At 42.9% G+C, this 18,293-nt stretch overlaps 2 protein-coding genes across 6 annotated transcripts in view; one reads left to right on the plus strand and one right to left on the minus strand.

Moving 5' to 3' along the window:
- Positions 1-18,293, minus strand: part of LDAF1 (lipid droplet assembly factor 1) — a 58,933-nt gene that overhangs the window by 13,791 nt on the left and 26,849 nt on the right. The window lies entirely within an intron of this gene.
- Positions 436-12,682, plus strand: ZP2 (zona pellucida glycoprotein 2). Its single transcript, XM_086692828.1, has 19 exons — positions 436-497; positions 591-679; positions 1,623-1,706; positions 2,093-2,187; positions 3,765-3,917; positions 4,949-4,990; positions 5,144-5,308; positions 6,058-6,154; positions 6,256-6,437; positions 7,266-7,392; positions 8,059-8,246; positions 8,330-8,421; positions 8,524-8,648; positions 9,010-9,199; positions 10,569-10,704; positions 10,779-10,875; positions 11,453-11,603; positions 12,299-12,339; positions 12,480-12,682. The coding sequence occupies exons 1-19, from the start codon at positions 436-438 to the stop codon at positions 12,623-12,625; spliced, it is 2,262 nt and encodes a 753-aa protein (XP_086548954.1). The 3' UTR covers positions 12,626-12,682.

Raw genomic sequence — 18,293 nt, forward strand, 5'->3', positions numbered from 1 at the left:
TTAAAGGAAAGGTTTGTTACTTGAAGATGGTATGAACAAGAGATGTTCTTTCTTCAATAAAATCCACCACCCTCTTTCACTCTACACTGGAGTTGTATTTTTCCCAAAAAATACTAATTTTGCCCAGTGTTATGGAGAAAAACACCAATTCATTTACCTGGAGCCAATTTTAGTGACCTCTGGTTTCATGGCTGGCCCACAGAGAAGCTGATAGAATAACCCAAAGGCAAATGTCAGGAAGGGCAGAATTATGCTTCCTTCAGGACTTCCAGAAAGTCCTTCCTGTCCCAAATCCCTCCTCTCAGGTGAGAAAGCTGGAGAAAACTCAGGTGTCTCCAATGGGGAGAGGGCGGGGTCATGTTCTATGTTCTGCTATAAAAAAAAGCACAGAACAACCCATCCCTCTATCTGGTTGATTTGGTGATACATTTGGCCATGGCCTCCAGACAGAAAGGAGATAGCGGGAGTCCTTCAAGCTGGTTTAATGCAGATTGGAGGTGAGTAATTCTGGCAGCAGAGTAGGGACAGACACAATGGCCTTGTTTGCTAAAGCTCATTCCTCCTTAACTCTCTCCCCAATCTCCTTCTAGCACCTACAGGTCACTTTTTCTACTCTTTATCCTCGTGACTTCAGTGAATTCCATAGGTGTTTTGCAGTTGGTGAATCCTGTCTTCCCAGGTATGTCTGTTGGGTGAGGGGAAATGCCCTTAGCATCTTTCAAACAGGTTGCAGCTAGATGGCCAGGGAACATTAACATGGGCCACAATCTCCACTCACCCCGTTTCTTAGTTTGATCAAGTCAGTAGATTTTGCTATTACTTACCCATGACTTGGTATACTAGCTAAAGCAAAGATGTTGCAGAACACCTACACTAGTTTTTATTCCCTTACTGCCTCAAGCTTTATGGTACCCCCAAAACAGCAGAACACAACACTAAATCCCCATCTTTAAGGGTAGTCCTTTTCAAACACAAGCTTATGCTTAAGGAAAGCATCAACATGACAGACAAAATTGGAGCTGCTCTGCTTATGAGTTTTTTAAACTTTCACATGGGCAAGAGGATGTAAAATAGCATATTATAGGTAGAATTTAGCCTTTAAAAAGTGTTCTTGGGCTTATGTAGGGTGAAGTTTTTAAGTTTAAGTAATCTCTACGTTTAACACGGGATTCAAACTGAGGACCCTAAGATCAAGAGTCTTGCATGCTCTTCTGACTGAGCCAGCCAGGCACCCCATGTTGGGCATTTTTTAAACTTCAAGTTGAAAAGTCTTTAGATAGAACATTTGTTCTCCAGCTCTTCACAGACCTACCATCCCCACCTCTGTCAGCATCATTGTCAAGGTTCTAGCCTGGTCCCTGTTCTGGGGCCTCTTCTGGGCTTAACTTTGGAGAGTTCGAGAAAGCCCCAGGCATTTAACTGACAACTTCCCTACAGTTGGTAACTTGCATTTTAGTTATGTCTTTGCCACCAATCTGTGAGCTCCCTGAACGTAGGGATCAAAGTTTGCCTCTTGCAAGTGGTATTCTTCCCTGATGCCTGTTGGAGAGGTGACTCCATAAGTTTAGGAATCCTGCCTCCTGCAGCTCAAGGAGGCCCCAAACTTTTCCTTTCCTCTTCAGGTACTGTCACTTGCTATGAAACTAGAATGGCAGTGGAATTTCCAAGTGATTTTGGCACCAAAAAATGGCATACATCTGTGGTGGGTAGGTAATGTGTATATTCTTATCTTAGTCTTAGTAGAAAACTCTTAGTTCAAGGCTAGCCCTATTTTTCAGGTGAGCAGAGTATGCAAACTTTAGAGTAACTGACACCCAATTCCCATGATGCCACAGGGGTCCCTGATTTGCATGATGCCAGTAAGAGTGAGAGACCTCATCTTGCCTTAGAAACCTGTCTTATCTCAGAATTTCCTGAGAAATCTTTAGTAGGAAACCACAGCATCTTTTAAAGCTTGGGTCCTATCACCCATCTGGGACAATAAAAAGTAAAATGATGGAGCTTAGAAATGGATTGATACTCTTGGCTATGTAGCTTTGGTTTACTTTGTTACTGTAACGTACTTCTTGGCCATTTGCTCTGGCTTCTATAGATCCCTTTAGTTTTGAATTGTTGAACTGCACTTACATCTTGGATCCAGAAAAGCTCACCTTAAAGGCCCCATATGAGACCTGTACCAGAAGAACGGTAAGTAATAGTTTTGAGGAGTGATGGTGGGAAATAGTAACCTAGTAATTACTAATAGTAACCCTACTAGTTAAGGATTTGGCTTTAGAGTAGAGCAGTTACTCTCAATCAAGGGTGGTTGGTGGTGGTGGTTGGTTGGTTGGTTGGTTGGTTTTTGTTACTGTTTTTGGGGGTTGGGGGGAGTTGTTTAGTTTTGTCTTCCAAGAGGACATTGTGCAATGTTTGGAGACCTTTTGAAGACCTTACTGGCTGTCACAACTGGTGTAGGGGGCTGTCTGCCACTGGCATCCAGCAGGTACAAGCCACAGTTGCTGCTAAAAAGCCTACATTGCACAGGGTGGCTCCCTTTAACATGGAATTACCAGTCCTGAAATGTCAATAATGCTGAAAATGAAAAACCCTGAAGTTAGGGCCTTGGTATGAGTACTGGCTTTGCCACTCTCGAGTTGTGATCTTGAGCAAGTGAGCTAACCTTTCTAAGCCTTGGCTTGCTCGTTGCAAAAGGGGGATTATGGTACCTTTTCTACAGGGCACCTAAAAATTTATAAGATACAGATGAAGAACTTGGCACAGCAGTAAGATACAACAAATGTTTAAAATGAGATATTCTGATCAGTAACCTCCATGGGCAACTGAAGGCTATTTTGGTGCTGGCAAAGAGAACTGCTATGCTATAAAAACAGGTGTTGGAAGGCAAGCAGCAGCTGAGCAATAGGGTTTTCTCTATTGCCAAGCAACAGTACTGCCCAATCAAGGTTATTGGGAGCAGTAAAGGAAACCTGTCAAGTAGCCAAGAATCACTTGGGGGAACTTTGTATACACTTAGTTCATTGATCTAAGTTGATGACTTAGGTCTAAGGTACATTTTAGAAATCTGCATACTTAACTGGCTACTTGATCTAATTCTGCAGTGAAAACCTCCAGTAATTAATTTTTCCTTTCGGAGATGGCCTTTGCCAACTTTCAGAGAGGCTAGAGTTTGCTTTAGACCAAGGGTCTGCCAACTACAAACTGTGGATGGCCACATTGAGCCCATGATGTGCATGTATGCATGTGTGTGATAGTCCTTGAGCTAAGGATGGTTTTTAAAGACTTAAAAAGTACATGTTAGAAATCGTATGTGGCCTTAAAATCCTAAAATACTTAAATAGGTAATAGAAAAAAGGTGGCTGTCCTTTGCTTGAGACTGAGTTCCCTAAACGAGGGGAAAATACCAAAGATGGCCCTGTCTAGCACCCAAACAATGGCTGATAAATACGTGCTCAATATTTGTTTGACTTGGGCAGAGGTGCCAAATTAGCTGGAACCATGATATTCAAAGGTAAATGTCAAATCAAAACCTTAACTCTAATCCCTGAAGCTCAATAAACTACTTTCTGCCAAGACAGGAGTCTTACCTAGGATACTTGAAAGCACTAGCTATAGCCTATCTTTGTATAGGAATGGTTACTTTCCGGAACCTGTGGTACTAGTAACCTCAAGAGTCTGGCCATTCAGCTGGATCCAATGGTCTTCTGGAATCACCTTTCCCACCAAGGTACCAGCACTTACTGTTGTTACTATGCCTTTGCACACAGCTTGGCCAGCACCGGATGATCATCAGACTCAAGGACCACAATGCTGCTTCAAGACATAACAGTTTGATGTATCAGATCAACTGTCCAGTTATGCAAGCAGAAGAAACCCATGAGCATGCAGGATCCACTATCTGCACAAAGGATTCCATGTCTGTGAGTGAAGCAGACTGATGGCTTCTCATGGTTACTGCAGGGGAAATGGGGTGGTCTACACAGAGCTGATGTTAGGAACAGGATCAGGATTACAATCTGGTATTCACCACTAATTGATGATGTGGCTTTGGGTTCATTTCTTGACCATATTGAGTCTTAGTTTCCAAGTCTTAAGCAGGAGACAATAGTACTTAACTCAAAGGATGGCCCTGAGAATTAACTGAGAGGGTATACACAGTGCTCAGCACATCATACCTGGCAGTAGAAAGGATGACATTGGTAGCTGCAATCACATTAAAAAACATGTGACAGGGGCGCCTGGGTGGCACAGTCGGTTAAGTGTCCGACTTCAGCCAGGTCACGATCTCGCGGTCCGTGAGTTCGAGCCCCGTGTCAGGCTCTGGGCTGATGGCTCAGAGCCTGGAGCCTGTTTCCGATTCTGTGTCTCCCTCTCTCTCTGCCCCTCCCCTGTTCATTCTCTTTTCTCTCTCTCTCTCTCAAAAATAAATAAACGTTGAAAAAAAAAAAAAAAACATGTGACAAATTGAATGCCCATGATGTGCCAGGTTCTGTGCCAGATGCTAAGATACAGTAAAAAAGCAAAATAGCCCAATCTCCTACTCTGGGATTTTATAGTCTGACATAACTAATATCAACAATGGGAAAATAAATTCATCCTTGATTATAACAATGATAAAAAGGCATGACTTGACTGAATGCTTGATTTCTGTGGACAAAGGGAAAAAATGAGCATCTAAGAACTTAGTGTCCCAATTTAAAACTGGAAGAGAGTTGCGATCTTGCAATTGCTTTTTGTCATCGGAAGCCTGGAGATGAAATGATGTCTAAGGGCACAGCTAGTTTTCATGACTGGACTTGTGCCTCTTCTTACCCCACAACCAGACCTCTTGGTAGAAGTACACAGCAGTTGCTCTGGGTGTTCTACACATATTGACAGGTGGCATGATTTCAGAAACCTTCTCTGCCAAATCAAAGCCTCACATCATGGTTTCTTTACTTTTTCTTTCCAGTTTACCTTTAATGTCATTCCTGGCCTGGCTGATGAAAATACGGTATGAAAGTCACCTGTTAAATTACAGACCTAAGTAACCTTTAGTTCTATAGTAGAAGTGACCTAACTTCAATCTTGATTAAAATATTAAGTAGACAAATAGTCTTGGAGTTAAGGTGAGCACCAGCCCTCTAAATCAAACTTGTATCTTTAGGATACCAAGAATCCGATGGGATGGAGCATTGAGGTTGGTGATGGTACAAAAGCCAAAACTCTGACTCTTCAGGATGTCTTGAGACAAGGATACAATATCCTGTTTGATAACCACAAGATCACCTTCCAGGTGTCATTCAATGCCACTGGAGTGACTCACTACATGGTAGGTATGAACCTTCTTATACCACTACCAAAGGACAGACCAATATTCTAAGTCTAAGTGTGGTCTCAACCATGTCTTCAAAATAACTGAGAATACAATTGATTGAACAGGTATCTTAATGCCTCCCATGTGCTAGGCGCTGCACTGAGTATGAAATATAAAAGGGTGAACAAAACAGATGTGTTCTTCCCATAGATCTATCTAGATCTACTCTATGTGATCTAGGGTACCATGAAGGTCTTTGAGCAATTAAGATGTTGTTGTTATAAATCATAGGACAATGATTGCTTGTAGAAATTGGTGCTTTGAGGGCCAACAATGAAGACATGAAGTTAAATGAGTTAATGTGTGAAAGTAATTTAAACAGGTCCTAGCAGATAAGCGCTTAAATGTCAGCCATTTTAACAAGAACAGTCCTGTTACACATAGAATATAAACAGATTGCTGAGTTTTACAAACATTTCCTCTGAATGCTGTTAAGATAAAACCAGCTTTTGTTCACATCTGCCTAGGAGTGACGTATAGGTCCTACCAGTAGACAATACTGACTGGCCAGAGGTGAGGAGACCTAAGATTTAAAAACTAGAACATCTGATAAACAGTCATTGGACAAACTGCTTAAATTCTAGTTGGGCCAAAATAGTGCCCAATACTTGAGTATATGTTTGCCCTGATGACTCCTAGAGCATTTGTTAGAAATTCAAGTAAACCAATGTTGGAAAAATGTTCTCTCCCCACCCCACCCTCAGCAAGGTAACAGTCACCTCTACATGGTGCCTCTGAAGTTGATACATGAATCTCTTGGGCAGAAGATCATCTTAACAACACGAGTGCTTTGTATGTCAGGTAAGGCCCTGACATACAGGAAGGGGCAACTCCAGTTGTGGGAGACACTGTTCTAGGGGCTTAAAGCTGATCATGGGCATTGTGTTGGCCATTCCTTCTAGATGCTGTGACCTGTAATGCCACACATGTGACTCTGACCATACCAGAGTTTCCTGGGAAGTTAAAATCTGTGAGCTTTGAAAATAGGAACTTTGCTGTAAGCCAGCTGCACAACAATGGGATTGATAAAGAAGAATCAAGTGGCTTGACATTGCACTTCAGCAAAACTCTTCTCAAAATGGAAGTATGTTCCTATCATGAACAGCTAGGCTTAAAGGAAGCCAGACTTGAAGAACAGTCATTAAATAACCCTGATACAGCTCATGACTGGTCCATAAACTGTCAGTAGAATAGATGTAAAATCAAAGGCCTCATTTGATCACTTGGCCTAAGCGAATTCTCCAGTAACTGAAATTTACTCTGAAACATACAGCCTCCTAAACCGCTGCAATGGAAGTATTCCTGTGTGGGGTTTTTTTTTTGTTTGTTTGTTTCATTGTGTGTGTGTGTGTGTGTGTGTGTGTGTGTGTGTGTGTGTGTGTGTGTGTAACAGCTCATCGAACTGATTATAAGTTGTTAATGATGACCCTCCTATGCCCTACTAAAAGCGGGACAGTTTGATCCAAACAAAAGTGTCCTGAACTGTTAACTTGGAGGCCAGTCTTGACTGATGGAATTGCCAGGGACACCAGAGAGTAATCTTAGGTTGGGGTAGTGTGTTTCGCAATAACATCTGACAACATTTGTAGAATGCTTGATTAATCAGACCTAGCTTGGCAGAGCACTCCACTCTTTGGAATTTGATCTGTAAATTCAGGCTTCAGTGAAAAGTACAAAGAGCATGCAGAGCTGGGTATTTCAGGGCATGAGTTTAAAGCAATAAATTTCCTGCCTAGGAAAGCATCCTGATCTGGAGAAGTGATAGGATCTTGCTTGTTGTGGTTTGAAGGGAATCCAGATTAATTCTAGAGTGTGCCTTACAGGTATTCAGTGTACTTCCTTCCTGCTTCACTGGGACTGTTCTGGGCCCCCAAGGCTGTGGCTGCTAATTGATATTCCTCTCTCCTTGCAGTTCTCTGAAAAATGCCTACCCTATCAGTTCTACTTAGCTTCACTCAAGCTGACCTTTGCCTTTAATCAAGAGACTATATCCACGGTGCTTTATCCTGAGTGTGTCTGTGAGTCACCAGTTTCTATAGGTAAAAACATTTCCAAGAAAAATGGTTTTTTACATTATTTCTCCCTTAGCCTTTCTGTAGGTCAGAATGGGTATAGAAGTTCGGACTCTGTATTGCTTCTACTGAGGAAACTGATCAGATCAGAAATCTCAGTATAGCTACTAAAACAGCATCCTAAGTAGATAAGCTCTCCAAAAGACAGTGATAGGTACCTGTATGTATAAGGGATCCATGTTTAAGTAGCCTGAATATATTGTGGTTTAGGAGCTTGAGCCCACCATCTAAATAAGATTGATCCAAACCTGTAACTATAAGGGCTACAAAAGTTGAAAAGACTTCCCCCAAATGCTGATAAGTGGCTCAAAAACAGGGAGTAGGTATTTCTTCAGTATTGCCTCTGCCCCTGTGCTTCTCTTATTTACTAACCTGTATCCAGTCCAGCCAATAAGAAAACTAGCTCCTGCGTCCACTACCCTCCATCCTTGCCCTCCCCAAACCACTCAGGATTTGTGAGTCTTGAAATAAGGGACATGATGATACAAGGCATTACACTTTAAGCCATAATCTGATCCATGAATAACTTCAGCCCCTCAAGGGTTTCTCCTAGATCTCCTCATCCGCACTTCAGTGTTGGTAAATACCATTCACCTGGCAGACAAACTACTTTAAACTCTGACCACCATCTAGTTACAGGTGACCTGTGTACTCAGGATGGGTTTATGGACATAAAGGTCTACAGTCACCAGACAAAACCAGCTCTCAACTTAGAAACCCTAAGGGTGGGAGACTCATCCTGCCAACCTACCTTCCAGGCTGCATCTCAAGGGCTGATACTGTTTCACATACCCCTGAATGGATGCGGGACAAGACATAAGGTAGGTGCTGGCAGACTACGGAATGCTAGGGCTTGACTTCGAGGTCACTTGTTAGTAGCTTCTAACCTTGATCCAACTTTAAGTTCAAGGAAGGCAAAGTCATCTATGAAAATGAAATACATGCTGTCTGGGCGGATCTTCCTCCAAGCACAATTTCTAGAGATAGTGAATTCAGGTATGATTAAATTGCTACTTGTTAAGCTCCAGATGAAATTCAAGCAGGATCCTAACCTAAAATTCTTCTGTACCACCTTGCCCCTCCCCTAATGTCTTACAGAATGACAGTGCAGTGCCATTACAGCAAAGGTGACCTGCTAATAAATACCAGAGTCCAAAGTCTTCCTCCTCCAGAGGCCTCAGTGAGGCCAGGTCCACTTGCCTTAATCCTGCAAACCTACCCAGGTGAGATGTTACAACCTAAAAAATCTGCTTGGGGCACTTAGGTGGCTCAGTTGGTTAAGTGTTCAACTTTGGCTCAGGTCATGATCTCACAGTTACTGAGTTCCAGCCCTGCTCTGCTTATAGTGCAGAACCTGGTTTGGATCCTGTCTCCCTCTATCTACTCCTCCCTTGCTCACCTCCTCTCTTTCTCAAAATAACACTGAAAAAAAAATTTAAAAAAACCTGCTGAAATCCTTTGAGGTAAATCTTCCCTAACCTGAACTTTGTGATGATGCCAGACCAGTGGAACATTAGTGATGCTTCAGCTCCTATTGCAACCATCAACCACTTGAATACTGAAGAGGTCTCAATTCCATTTCAGATAAATCCTACCTCCAACCTTACGGGGAGAAGGAGTACCCTGTGGTGAGATACCTCCGCCAACCAATTTATCTGGAAGTGAGAGTCCTAAATAGGTCTGACCCCAACATCAAGCTGGTCTTAGATGACTGCTGGGCAACACCCACGGTGGACCCAGCCTCCGTCCCCCAGTGGAATATTATCATGGATGGGTAGGTATTCTCTATAGATAAGGTAGCTCAGCTAATCAAAACACCAGTGAAGAGACTCCTGGCTGGCTCAGTACAGCATGTGACTTTTGGTCTCAGGATTGTGTGTGAGCCCCGTGTTGGGTGTAGAGATTACTTTTAAAAAGTTTAGGAAAAAAAAGGCCAGTGAGAAGATAAAACCCTCTAGGGTTTCAGAAGAGCACTAGGTCACAAAAGTGCTGATTTTGGTACTCATTGGTAACCAGTCATTGGTCCAATAGGATGATATACTTTGCTCTTAACCTTGAATCTAAAAGAATGGGTTGCTCTCCAAGGATGCCAGGCTCTAATACTCTTGATCTAGAGAGAAGAGATTGCCAGTTCCTATTCACCCATGTTCCAAGCAAGGTGCTATGTACTCAACATGCATTAGTTGAACCTCCTCCCGCTATGAAAAGACACTAGCCACCCCACTTCATGATAAAACCCAAGCTGGCTGCTTAAATGACTAGCCAAAATAAGATGTAGGAAATAGTGGGATTTAAATGCCTATCTGACTCGATCCATAATGCTCTGAAGCTGTGACTAGACACATGTGAATTGGTGGCTGTCCTCCCAGCTCTGCCCTCAAGGGTCTTCATCTGTATAGAAACCATAGATTACCTTCCTTGAAGCCCTTATAATCTGTTCCTAAGCTCTTAAACTCCAGGTACACTCTTGGTCCAGGACTACATGTAGCCCACCTAACATAAGATTTTCTCTACAGCTACCAACCTCTTGTATCATCAGAGGTAAAATAGCAGTAGTTCTCTATTTTTTTTTAGTTTTTTATTTATTTTTGAGAGAGGAGAGAGAAGTGAGGGGGGATGGGCAGAGAGAGACACAGAATCCAAAGCAGGCCCCAGGCTCTGAGCTGCCAGCACAGAGCCTGATGTGGGGCTCAAACTCCTGGACTATGAGAGATCATGACCTGAACCAAAGTTGGTTGCTCAACCAAGTGAGCCACTCCGGCACCCCAATTCTCTACTTTCCTTGTCCCTGATCTATACTAACTGCCTGGGATAAAATAGGTACTCAGCTGAGTATGGAAGGATTAAGCCAATGTCCGATGAAAACACACATATGAAACTGGAGGTTCTTGATAAGTTGGGCTGGCAAACAGATAGGTACTTAAATTTTACTAATGCATGTTCGAAAAACAGAACTAGCATATACAACTCATGACTTAATATTTGTGGAGATGCCATGTCAGAAGTATAGTAAATAAAATGTACAGGTAGAAGGTAGAACAATTCTGAAGGTGTTTGAATACACATAGCTGAATATGGGCAGATGTTGAGTTAAACTTCAGGGAAAATGAAGCTGATAATCTTTGCTGATGTGTGCCTCCTAGCTGTGAATACAACCTGGACAACCACAGAACCACCTTCCATCCAGTTGGCTCCTCTGTGACCTATCCTTCTCACTATCGGAGGTTTGATGTGAAGACCTTTGCCTTTGTATCAGAGGCCCAAGTGCTTTCTAGTCTGGTAAGTGATTAAGTCACCTGGGACAGGTCAAAAGTGAGTGCATCAGTTCCACTTAACTCTTCCTTTATCCCCAGGTCTACTTCCACTGCAGTGTCTTAATCTGCAGTCGACTGTCTGATGACTCCCCTCTGTGTTCCGTGACTTGCCCTGTGTCATTCAGACACAGGAGAGGTAATAACTTGAAGTCCTTGTTGCCATGAGTTGTCAAAGCAAGACTGGTCTTTATAGAACTAGAAACTAAGAATAAGGCTTTGGGGTGCTCGGATGGCTCAGTTGCTAGAGCATGGAATTCTTGATCTCAGGAATGTGAGTTTGAGCCCCAAGTGTGGTGAAGAGTTGACATGAAAAAAAAAAAAAAAGTTAAAAAAAAAAAAAAAAAAAAGGAGGAGGGTTGATTGAGACTCTTCATTCAGTTGCAAGAAACCTTCTTAGCCCAGTCTGCCCTGCCAATAGAGTAAGACTGAGATGACCAGTTCTTGATAAGACTATTGGCAAATTTGGTTTTACACATGGACTGGAGCCTGATGTTTTGCAAACATGACTCCCAAAAGCTACTATGCTGGAGTCCAGGTTGACTCGGAACTTAATCTTTGAATATTCTTAGAGATTTTATCCTATTCTTACCCTAAGGTGTATGTCCTCTCCTGCAAAGGTGGGGAAAACCCACATAGAGCAGGGGACTCGATGGAGATGTGCTCACAAAAGTCCATCAACACCCCTCTCTACTCCTCGCTATTCCAGAGGTCAGACAGACACAAATTCCAATTTCTCCCTCCAGCCACAGGCACCACTGAAGAAGAGAAAATGATAGTGAGTCTTCCAGGACCCATCCTCCTGCTGTCAGAGAGCTCTTCACTCAGAGGTATGGAGCTAAAGCTTAGGGCACTTCCTGAACTCAAGTTCATACCTTTTATGTTGAATTTAACCATACATGAGTAATACATGATTATAGTAATTCTAAGCAGTGAAAGAATCTCTCTCTAAGGAAGAGAAAGGAGCATCTCTTCCTAGCTATACTGCATTAAGTCTCTTGTGTACTCTTCCAAAAATCCCCCTTAAAAAAAATCTCCCTTTAACACAAGTGGAATCATATTTTCTACCTGCTTTCTATGATTTTACACTTAAACACTTAAATCTGTACAGAGAGCACCTCACAGCTAACAGCTACATAGTACTGCATGCATACAGCTGTAGTTTAGCCACAGTCCTCAATCAAGGACCTGTAGGTTACTTCAAGCTCTGTCAATAATGTCACAGTAGAATGCTCTTAAATCTTTGCCAATTAAACAAATTCAGGATATCTTTCTAGAAGTGAAACTATGAGATCAGAATGAATGTGCCTTACCACTGCCAAATTTGAGTCTGTACTAGATGGTGTTCCTTGTCATATCCCATATCCTCATCACAAATGGTCTTAATTTTAGGCTTACAATTGGAAATTGCAAGTTTTGTTAGGGACTTAAGACAGTGTAAGAAATTGTACATTCGAGGTCATCTCTATGAATGCCAGAATGTTGGTTAGACTGGAACAGTAAAATTGTTTCCAGGTGTCAGCCCATCGGATTTTAGGTTAATTAAAGTGAGTAGGAAGTAGGAGCAGCAGTGGGACCAGAGAGGAGGGGGTTGGCTCAAAGAGTAAGACTAAATACTCTATTGCAAGCTTCCCAAAGGAGACATTAGAGGCATAATTTAACTTCTCTGGGGAGCCTAAGGCTTGAACTTAAGCCTTTAGATTTGAAATGATCTTAAGACCTGAATGTCTGCTTTCTTCCCAGATGTGGTGGACTCAAAAGGGTATGGGGCTGCCGGATATGTTGCTTTTAAGACTGTGGTAGCTGTGGCTGCCTTAGCAGGCCTTGTGGCAACGCTAGGCTTCATCACCTACCTGCGCAAGAACAGAACCATGATGTTAAATCACTAAGGATTTTCAAATAAAATGGTTGAAGTAAGCAACTTGCTTTTTACCTCATTAACCTTACATGGAGTGTTCTCTTATAGTCATGCTTTAATGGTAACTGTAGGACATTTCCACAACCCCAATGGGCTTTAGTCTGTGTGGATGTGAATAAGGAAATGTATGACTTCAGTGCTTACTGTCAACGCAGCTTTGACGTCCTTAACCAAAACTGGTAGAGCCAGCGAATTAAACAGTGGCTCTTGACTACAGAGACAAGTCTTAAACTCCTCCATTCATCTATGCAAGACTAAGAGACAAGAAATCACCCCTAGTCACTGGCATGATTTTCTTTGTCTAGACGGGCAGGGAAACCACATGTTCCCAAGGAATTAATTGAATTTATCTAGTGTTCTGCTCCAACATTGCCTAATGGAAATTATTCCTTGAAAATTTACCTGAGAACTTGAGGTATTCAGTCACATTCTTCCCTGTCCTCCTCATGCAATTCAAGACCAGCAATCTCCCTTGGAGGGATAAAATTAGAAGGTTCTAGTTTACTTAAGTGCAATTACAACATTTCTAGCCTCATTAAGACTCCACAGCTGAACACCAGCCCCTTAGCTGAGCTGGAGAGTGGCTTCCCCCCCCCCCCACCAACACATGATTATTCATTATTCCTGAGGCTTTTTTTCCCTCAGGGTCCCCTAGCTTCTGCTACGCTGCAGTAAAATCAGTATGACTAGTGTTTGCTTCACACTGAAGCTCTAACAGACCATCTTCAAGACAACTAACGGAGAATATAAGTGAGTTCATTTCTATAACTAGAAAAAGCCTAGGTCTAAATAAGAACTTGTTTTGGAAAAAAGTCATAAAGCTTTTAAATGTCTGAACAGGGGTGTGCCTGGGTGGCCCAGACAACTGGGCATCTGGCTCTTCATTTTGGCTCAAGTCATGATCCCACAGTGGTGGGATTGAGGCCTGAGTTGGGCTATGCACTGGGCATGTAGCCAGCTTAAGATTCTCTCCTTCTTCCTCTGGTCAGCCCCTACTTACATGTGTGTTCTCTCAAAAGAAAAATTAAATATCTGTACATGGCAGGGAGGTGAAAACAGTGTTTTGTGGACTTCTTCAACCCTCAAGTGGGAAATGCCATAATCTGGTTTTTTCAAGTGTTTCCTCAAGAAGGCTAGGTATAATGTAGGTCTTATATATTGGAAGGAGGAATCCAATATTAATTTCCATTCATTAGATATATATGGTAGAACTCATCCCTGGTGTGGGGAAGGAAACCCCACACCATTATATGAAATGTCTTGTCTGTCTAGAGTAACAGAGGTTAAAAATTCAAGGTATCTCATCAAAGCCATTCTTTAGATACTGCTTGATAAGAGAATACGGCCTTAACCTACTAATGACAAATGGTGTTAGAGTCCAACTTTTCTGTGACTATCCTGTAACAGTGTTACATATTAGAACCAGAAATCTTGCATATGCTGTACTTTGTAAAATGGCACTTAAGAGTTGGCCACTTAAGTGGCTTCCTGATCTCCCCAAGTCTACATGGACTGGGCAGATGTGGTAAGAGTCCTGACAAGGGGCCATTATGCAATAGGGTCCAATCACATGGGTCCCTATAAATAGGGTAGATAGATCAGAATCACATCATGTTCCAAAGGGAGAAATCAGAATGACATGGGCTACAAGCCACGGAATGCAGGCAGCCTATATTAGGTGGGGCATGGCAAGCAAATATATTCTCTCCTAGAATACAGCCCTGCTGCCCCATTTTGGGCTTCTGAATTCAAGTTGCAAAATAACCTGTGTTTTAAACCACTCAGTTTGTATTAATTTCTTAACACAGCAATAGGAAACAAATATAACCTCTAATGCGTCCCTACAGCCAACACTTTGCTAGAAATGCATACATTTTACAGAAGAGCAACTTGAACCCTAGTGTAGCTTGTCCAGGATATCACTGTGTCTTGATCATGAAGCTGGAGCTTCTCTTCCCCAGATTGGTCTGTTTGTGTAGAGTCAGGATCAAGGTGACCTGGGCTCCAGGGTGCCGCTACAGACTTGTTTCTGATGTTTGCCACAAATGCTCGGGCAGAACTCAGAAAAGCTAACCGGCTGTGGAACAGCTGCTAGGATGAATACTTGTTGCCATGGTAACCTGGAACAAGTATAAGAGTGATTGAAGAAAGTCACGTTCTCAACTTTGGGTGGTACGCATCCTGCCATATGTGGGGGAGGCGGCCTAGCTGTGTGGGGAGTGAGCTCAAATCCCAAGAGGCTGCTCCTTCACCCAGTGTCTGCAATCTACCTTATCCAGTAAGGATAAACTGTAATTGTGACACAGGTCTCAGGAGGTAGATGAAGGGCATGTGGGATTCTAATACTCAGCCCAACAGTTCCATGGGTGGAGGTTACAGGGATTGGTAATGGACCTATGAGCCTTGGGAAGTCCCCTCTAACATTGAACTTTTCTTTCCTGCCATTCTGCTGACTTGGGTGGTTTTATGAAATTTGTAGGGTTCTAGAATAAAGGCTAGAATAAGGTTTGTGTTCTAGTTCTGTCTCTTTCTTGCTGCATGACTTTAGGCAGATGGAACACAATCTCTGAGTCTACTTCCACATCTGTAAAATGGGAATAAAACTTATTTGGGGGCATCTGGCTGGCTTTGTTAGTGGAGCATGTGACTCTTGATCTTGAGGTTGTAGGTCCCAGCCCCACACTGGGCACAGACATTACTTAAAATCTTAAAAAAACAAAGCCTACTTAGAAAGCACGTGAGCATTCAATAAGATAGTCAATCATCAAGTTCTTGTGTATGTGCTGCCCAGTCAGCATTGGAGCCATCTAAATAAAACCGCGGAGATAAAATTATAAGCAACTGAAGGTAGGATATAACTATGTAGTAGGTAACAGGTACTTAGTCAGGCATATATTTTGAAAAATAAACATGTCCTGACCCCACCTACTAAACTAGAATCTTTGAGGGGTGTCTAAGCATGTTTAGGCTCTGTGGGAGGCCAAAGAATGGCCCTCAAATATCCATGTCCTAATTTCAGAAACATGTGAAATGTTACCTTCCATGGGAAAAGAGGATTTTGAGTACATGATTAATTTCGGGGTCCTGGATAGGGAAATTATCTGAATTATCCCTGTGGGCCCTAACTTCAATCACAAGTATCCCTGTAAGAGAGAAACAGGGTGAGATCTGACCACAGGAGGACAAGGCAATGTGATGATGGCAGCAGAGACTGGAATGATGCACAGTGAGCAAAAGGGAGGAGCTACCAGCCAAGGACAACAAGTGGACACCAGAAGCTAAATGAGTCCAGGAAAAGGACTCTCCCCTAGAGCCTCCAGAAGGAAATAGCCTCACTGGCATGCATCTTGACTTCAGCCTAGTGAAACTGATTTCAAATTTCTGACCTCCAAAATAAATCGGTTATTTTTAAGCCCCTGACCTTGTGGTAATTTGTTACAGCAGCAAAAGGAAACTAAAGCAAAGCTGCTCCTGTGAGTCTGACATACACCCCTGGGTAAGAATCGCTATGTTAAACAAAGCAATTGGTGGCAAACTTTGTCATAGACGTGTTACAAACACACATGGTTGCTCCTATATAGAGTCGAAGAACATGGGAACAGTTTATCATCTCAAGGACTTGGCAAATTCAAGTAGCAACCAGCCTCGTTTCTAAACCATAGTATATCCTGGTGAAATAGAGGAATTGCAGAGAACAGAAGTCCATCCTGATGTGGGAATTTAAGTTGTAACCCGTTGAGTTACCAGAATGCAAATTTCCTTTTATGGTTGTCACTACTGGGTCAATAAGCAGAAAATACAGAGTTACATTGCTTCTGGCTTGAAGGTGGTGGTGCATGGAGAGGCAAGCCATTTCACTGTGGGCAGGAGGGCAGGACAGGGGGGTCAGCAGAAGGTAGTGTTATGTAACCAGGCTGGAACACTGGTGGAAACACCAAGCAGCACTTGGAGATTTTGGTGGATCGGAGATTTATTTAACACCGGCAGGCACAGAGGAGACCGTTTCTCCAAAGATCTGAGCGCTGAATGCAAGTGGGGAGGGTAATTTATAGTTGTCAGCTTCCACATCTGTGGGGGTTTTCACACGCGCAGCAAACAAAGGAAGAAGAACCCAGAGGAGGGGGTCTCTAAACTAGAGACCAGAGTTTGTTTTAGCGCCATCAGCCATTTTGGCGTACTTTATTCACTTCTCCAACAGTAGAACATGCAGTGTCCATGGTCTTGGTCATAGCAGCTTCCACCTGATGAGTCAATGGACTCCAGTGTGCATGGGGGGGTGGGGGCTACTGGGTGGCAGGAGTAACGACTTCTTCTCTTGAGAGTAGATTTCCCTGCCAGAGGTTAGCATTTTGGCTAAGCTTCTTGGTCCTGACCTTTGATCACAGGGCACCTGAAGAACTTTATTTTGTGAATAAACACAACTACAACAGTCATGAGTGCACTGGAACAGACAGTGTAGTGTTGGCTGCTTAATCAGAAAGGGTTTTCTTCCCCCTTTCTTTTACTGTAATACTGTGATTTATAATAAATACATATTTCGTCTTTGTCCAGGTCTAGCACAGAGCTCCTGAAACCCCGGGAATCTCCTAAGTGAAGAGGGCAATCAAGGAGTCTTTTGTAATGTTAATAGACGACTTAAGGAAAGCCCCTAGATAACCAGGGAAGGGGATTTGTTGCCAGGGACACCAACCTCAAATAGACTGTAGAGACCTTCAGTCCCACCCCCTTGATGGGGAGAGAGCACAGAGGTTGAATCAGTCACCAGTGGTCAGGGACTTAACCAATCATGACTGTAAAATCCAAACAGGTGGGGATTTGAGAAGAGTGATGCTTTCAGAGAGGATATGGAAGTTCCTTGTCCTTTCTCCATGCCTCTGCATCAATTCCATCTGGCTATTCCTGAATTACATCCTTTAATAATAAACCAGTAATCTAGTAAGTACACTGTTTCTCTGAGTTCTATGAGACACTCTGGCAAACTCATCAAACCCAAGGAGGGTCTCATCACAACCTCCTATCTGTAGCCAGTCCATTAGGAGGAGCACAGGTGACAACCTGTACTTGTGACTGGCACCTGAAGCAGGGTGGGCTGGGGTGGAGTCAGTCTTATAAGACCTAGACCTTAACCTGTGTGTGGGATCTGATGCCACAGTGACATCAGATAGTCACAGAATTCAGTTAAATTGTAGGACACCAGATGATGTCAGAATTGCTTGGTGGTATGGGAAACCCCCCACCCCCACCCCGCCCTGACATACACATTGGAGTTGGTCCCAGAATCCTCCTTCTTCTCTCCCCACTCCCTTCTTCCCTAATAAGAGAAATTTGACCTTGTTCTGGAATGGGGTAGTATATCCCCCAGGGAATATACCCAGATTGGGCTAAATAATGAAGATAAAGTCTCATTCCTCTTGCAGATTAGCTACCAGCAAGCATATGATTCTGTTCAATCACATTTATTGAGGGATATTGGAAGGGGGCTTCTGTCTTTTGCTTCCCTGTGTAAAAAAAAAAAAAGGTTATGTAATTCTAGCCCCTTTTCTTCCTGCCTGTGGATGTGGTTGTGTGACATTGTGATTCCTTGAGCTGTGGCAGCCATCTTGTGACCATGAGGAAATAAACCTAATGACGCTGAGAAT

Source organism: Puma concolor, chromosome E3 (genome assembly GCF_028749965.1).
Source record: "Puma concolor isolate L17-30 chromosome E3, mPumCon1.1.hap2, whole genome shotgun sequence".
Lineage (NCBI taxonomy): Eukaryota > Metazoa > Chordata > Mammalia > Carnivora > Felidae > Puma > Puma concolor.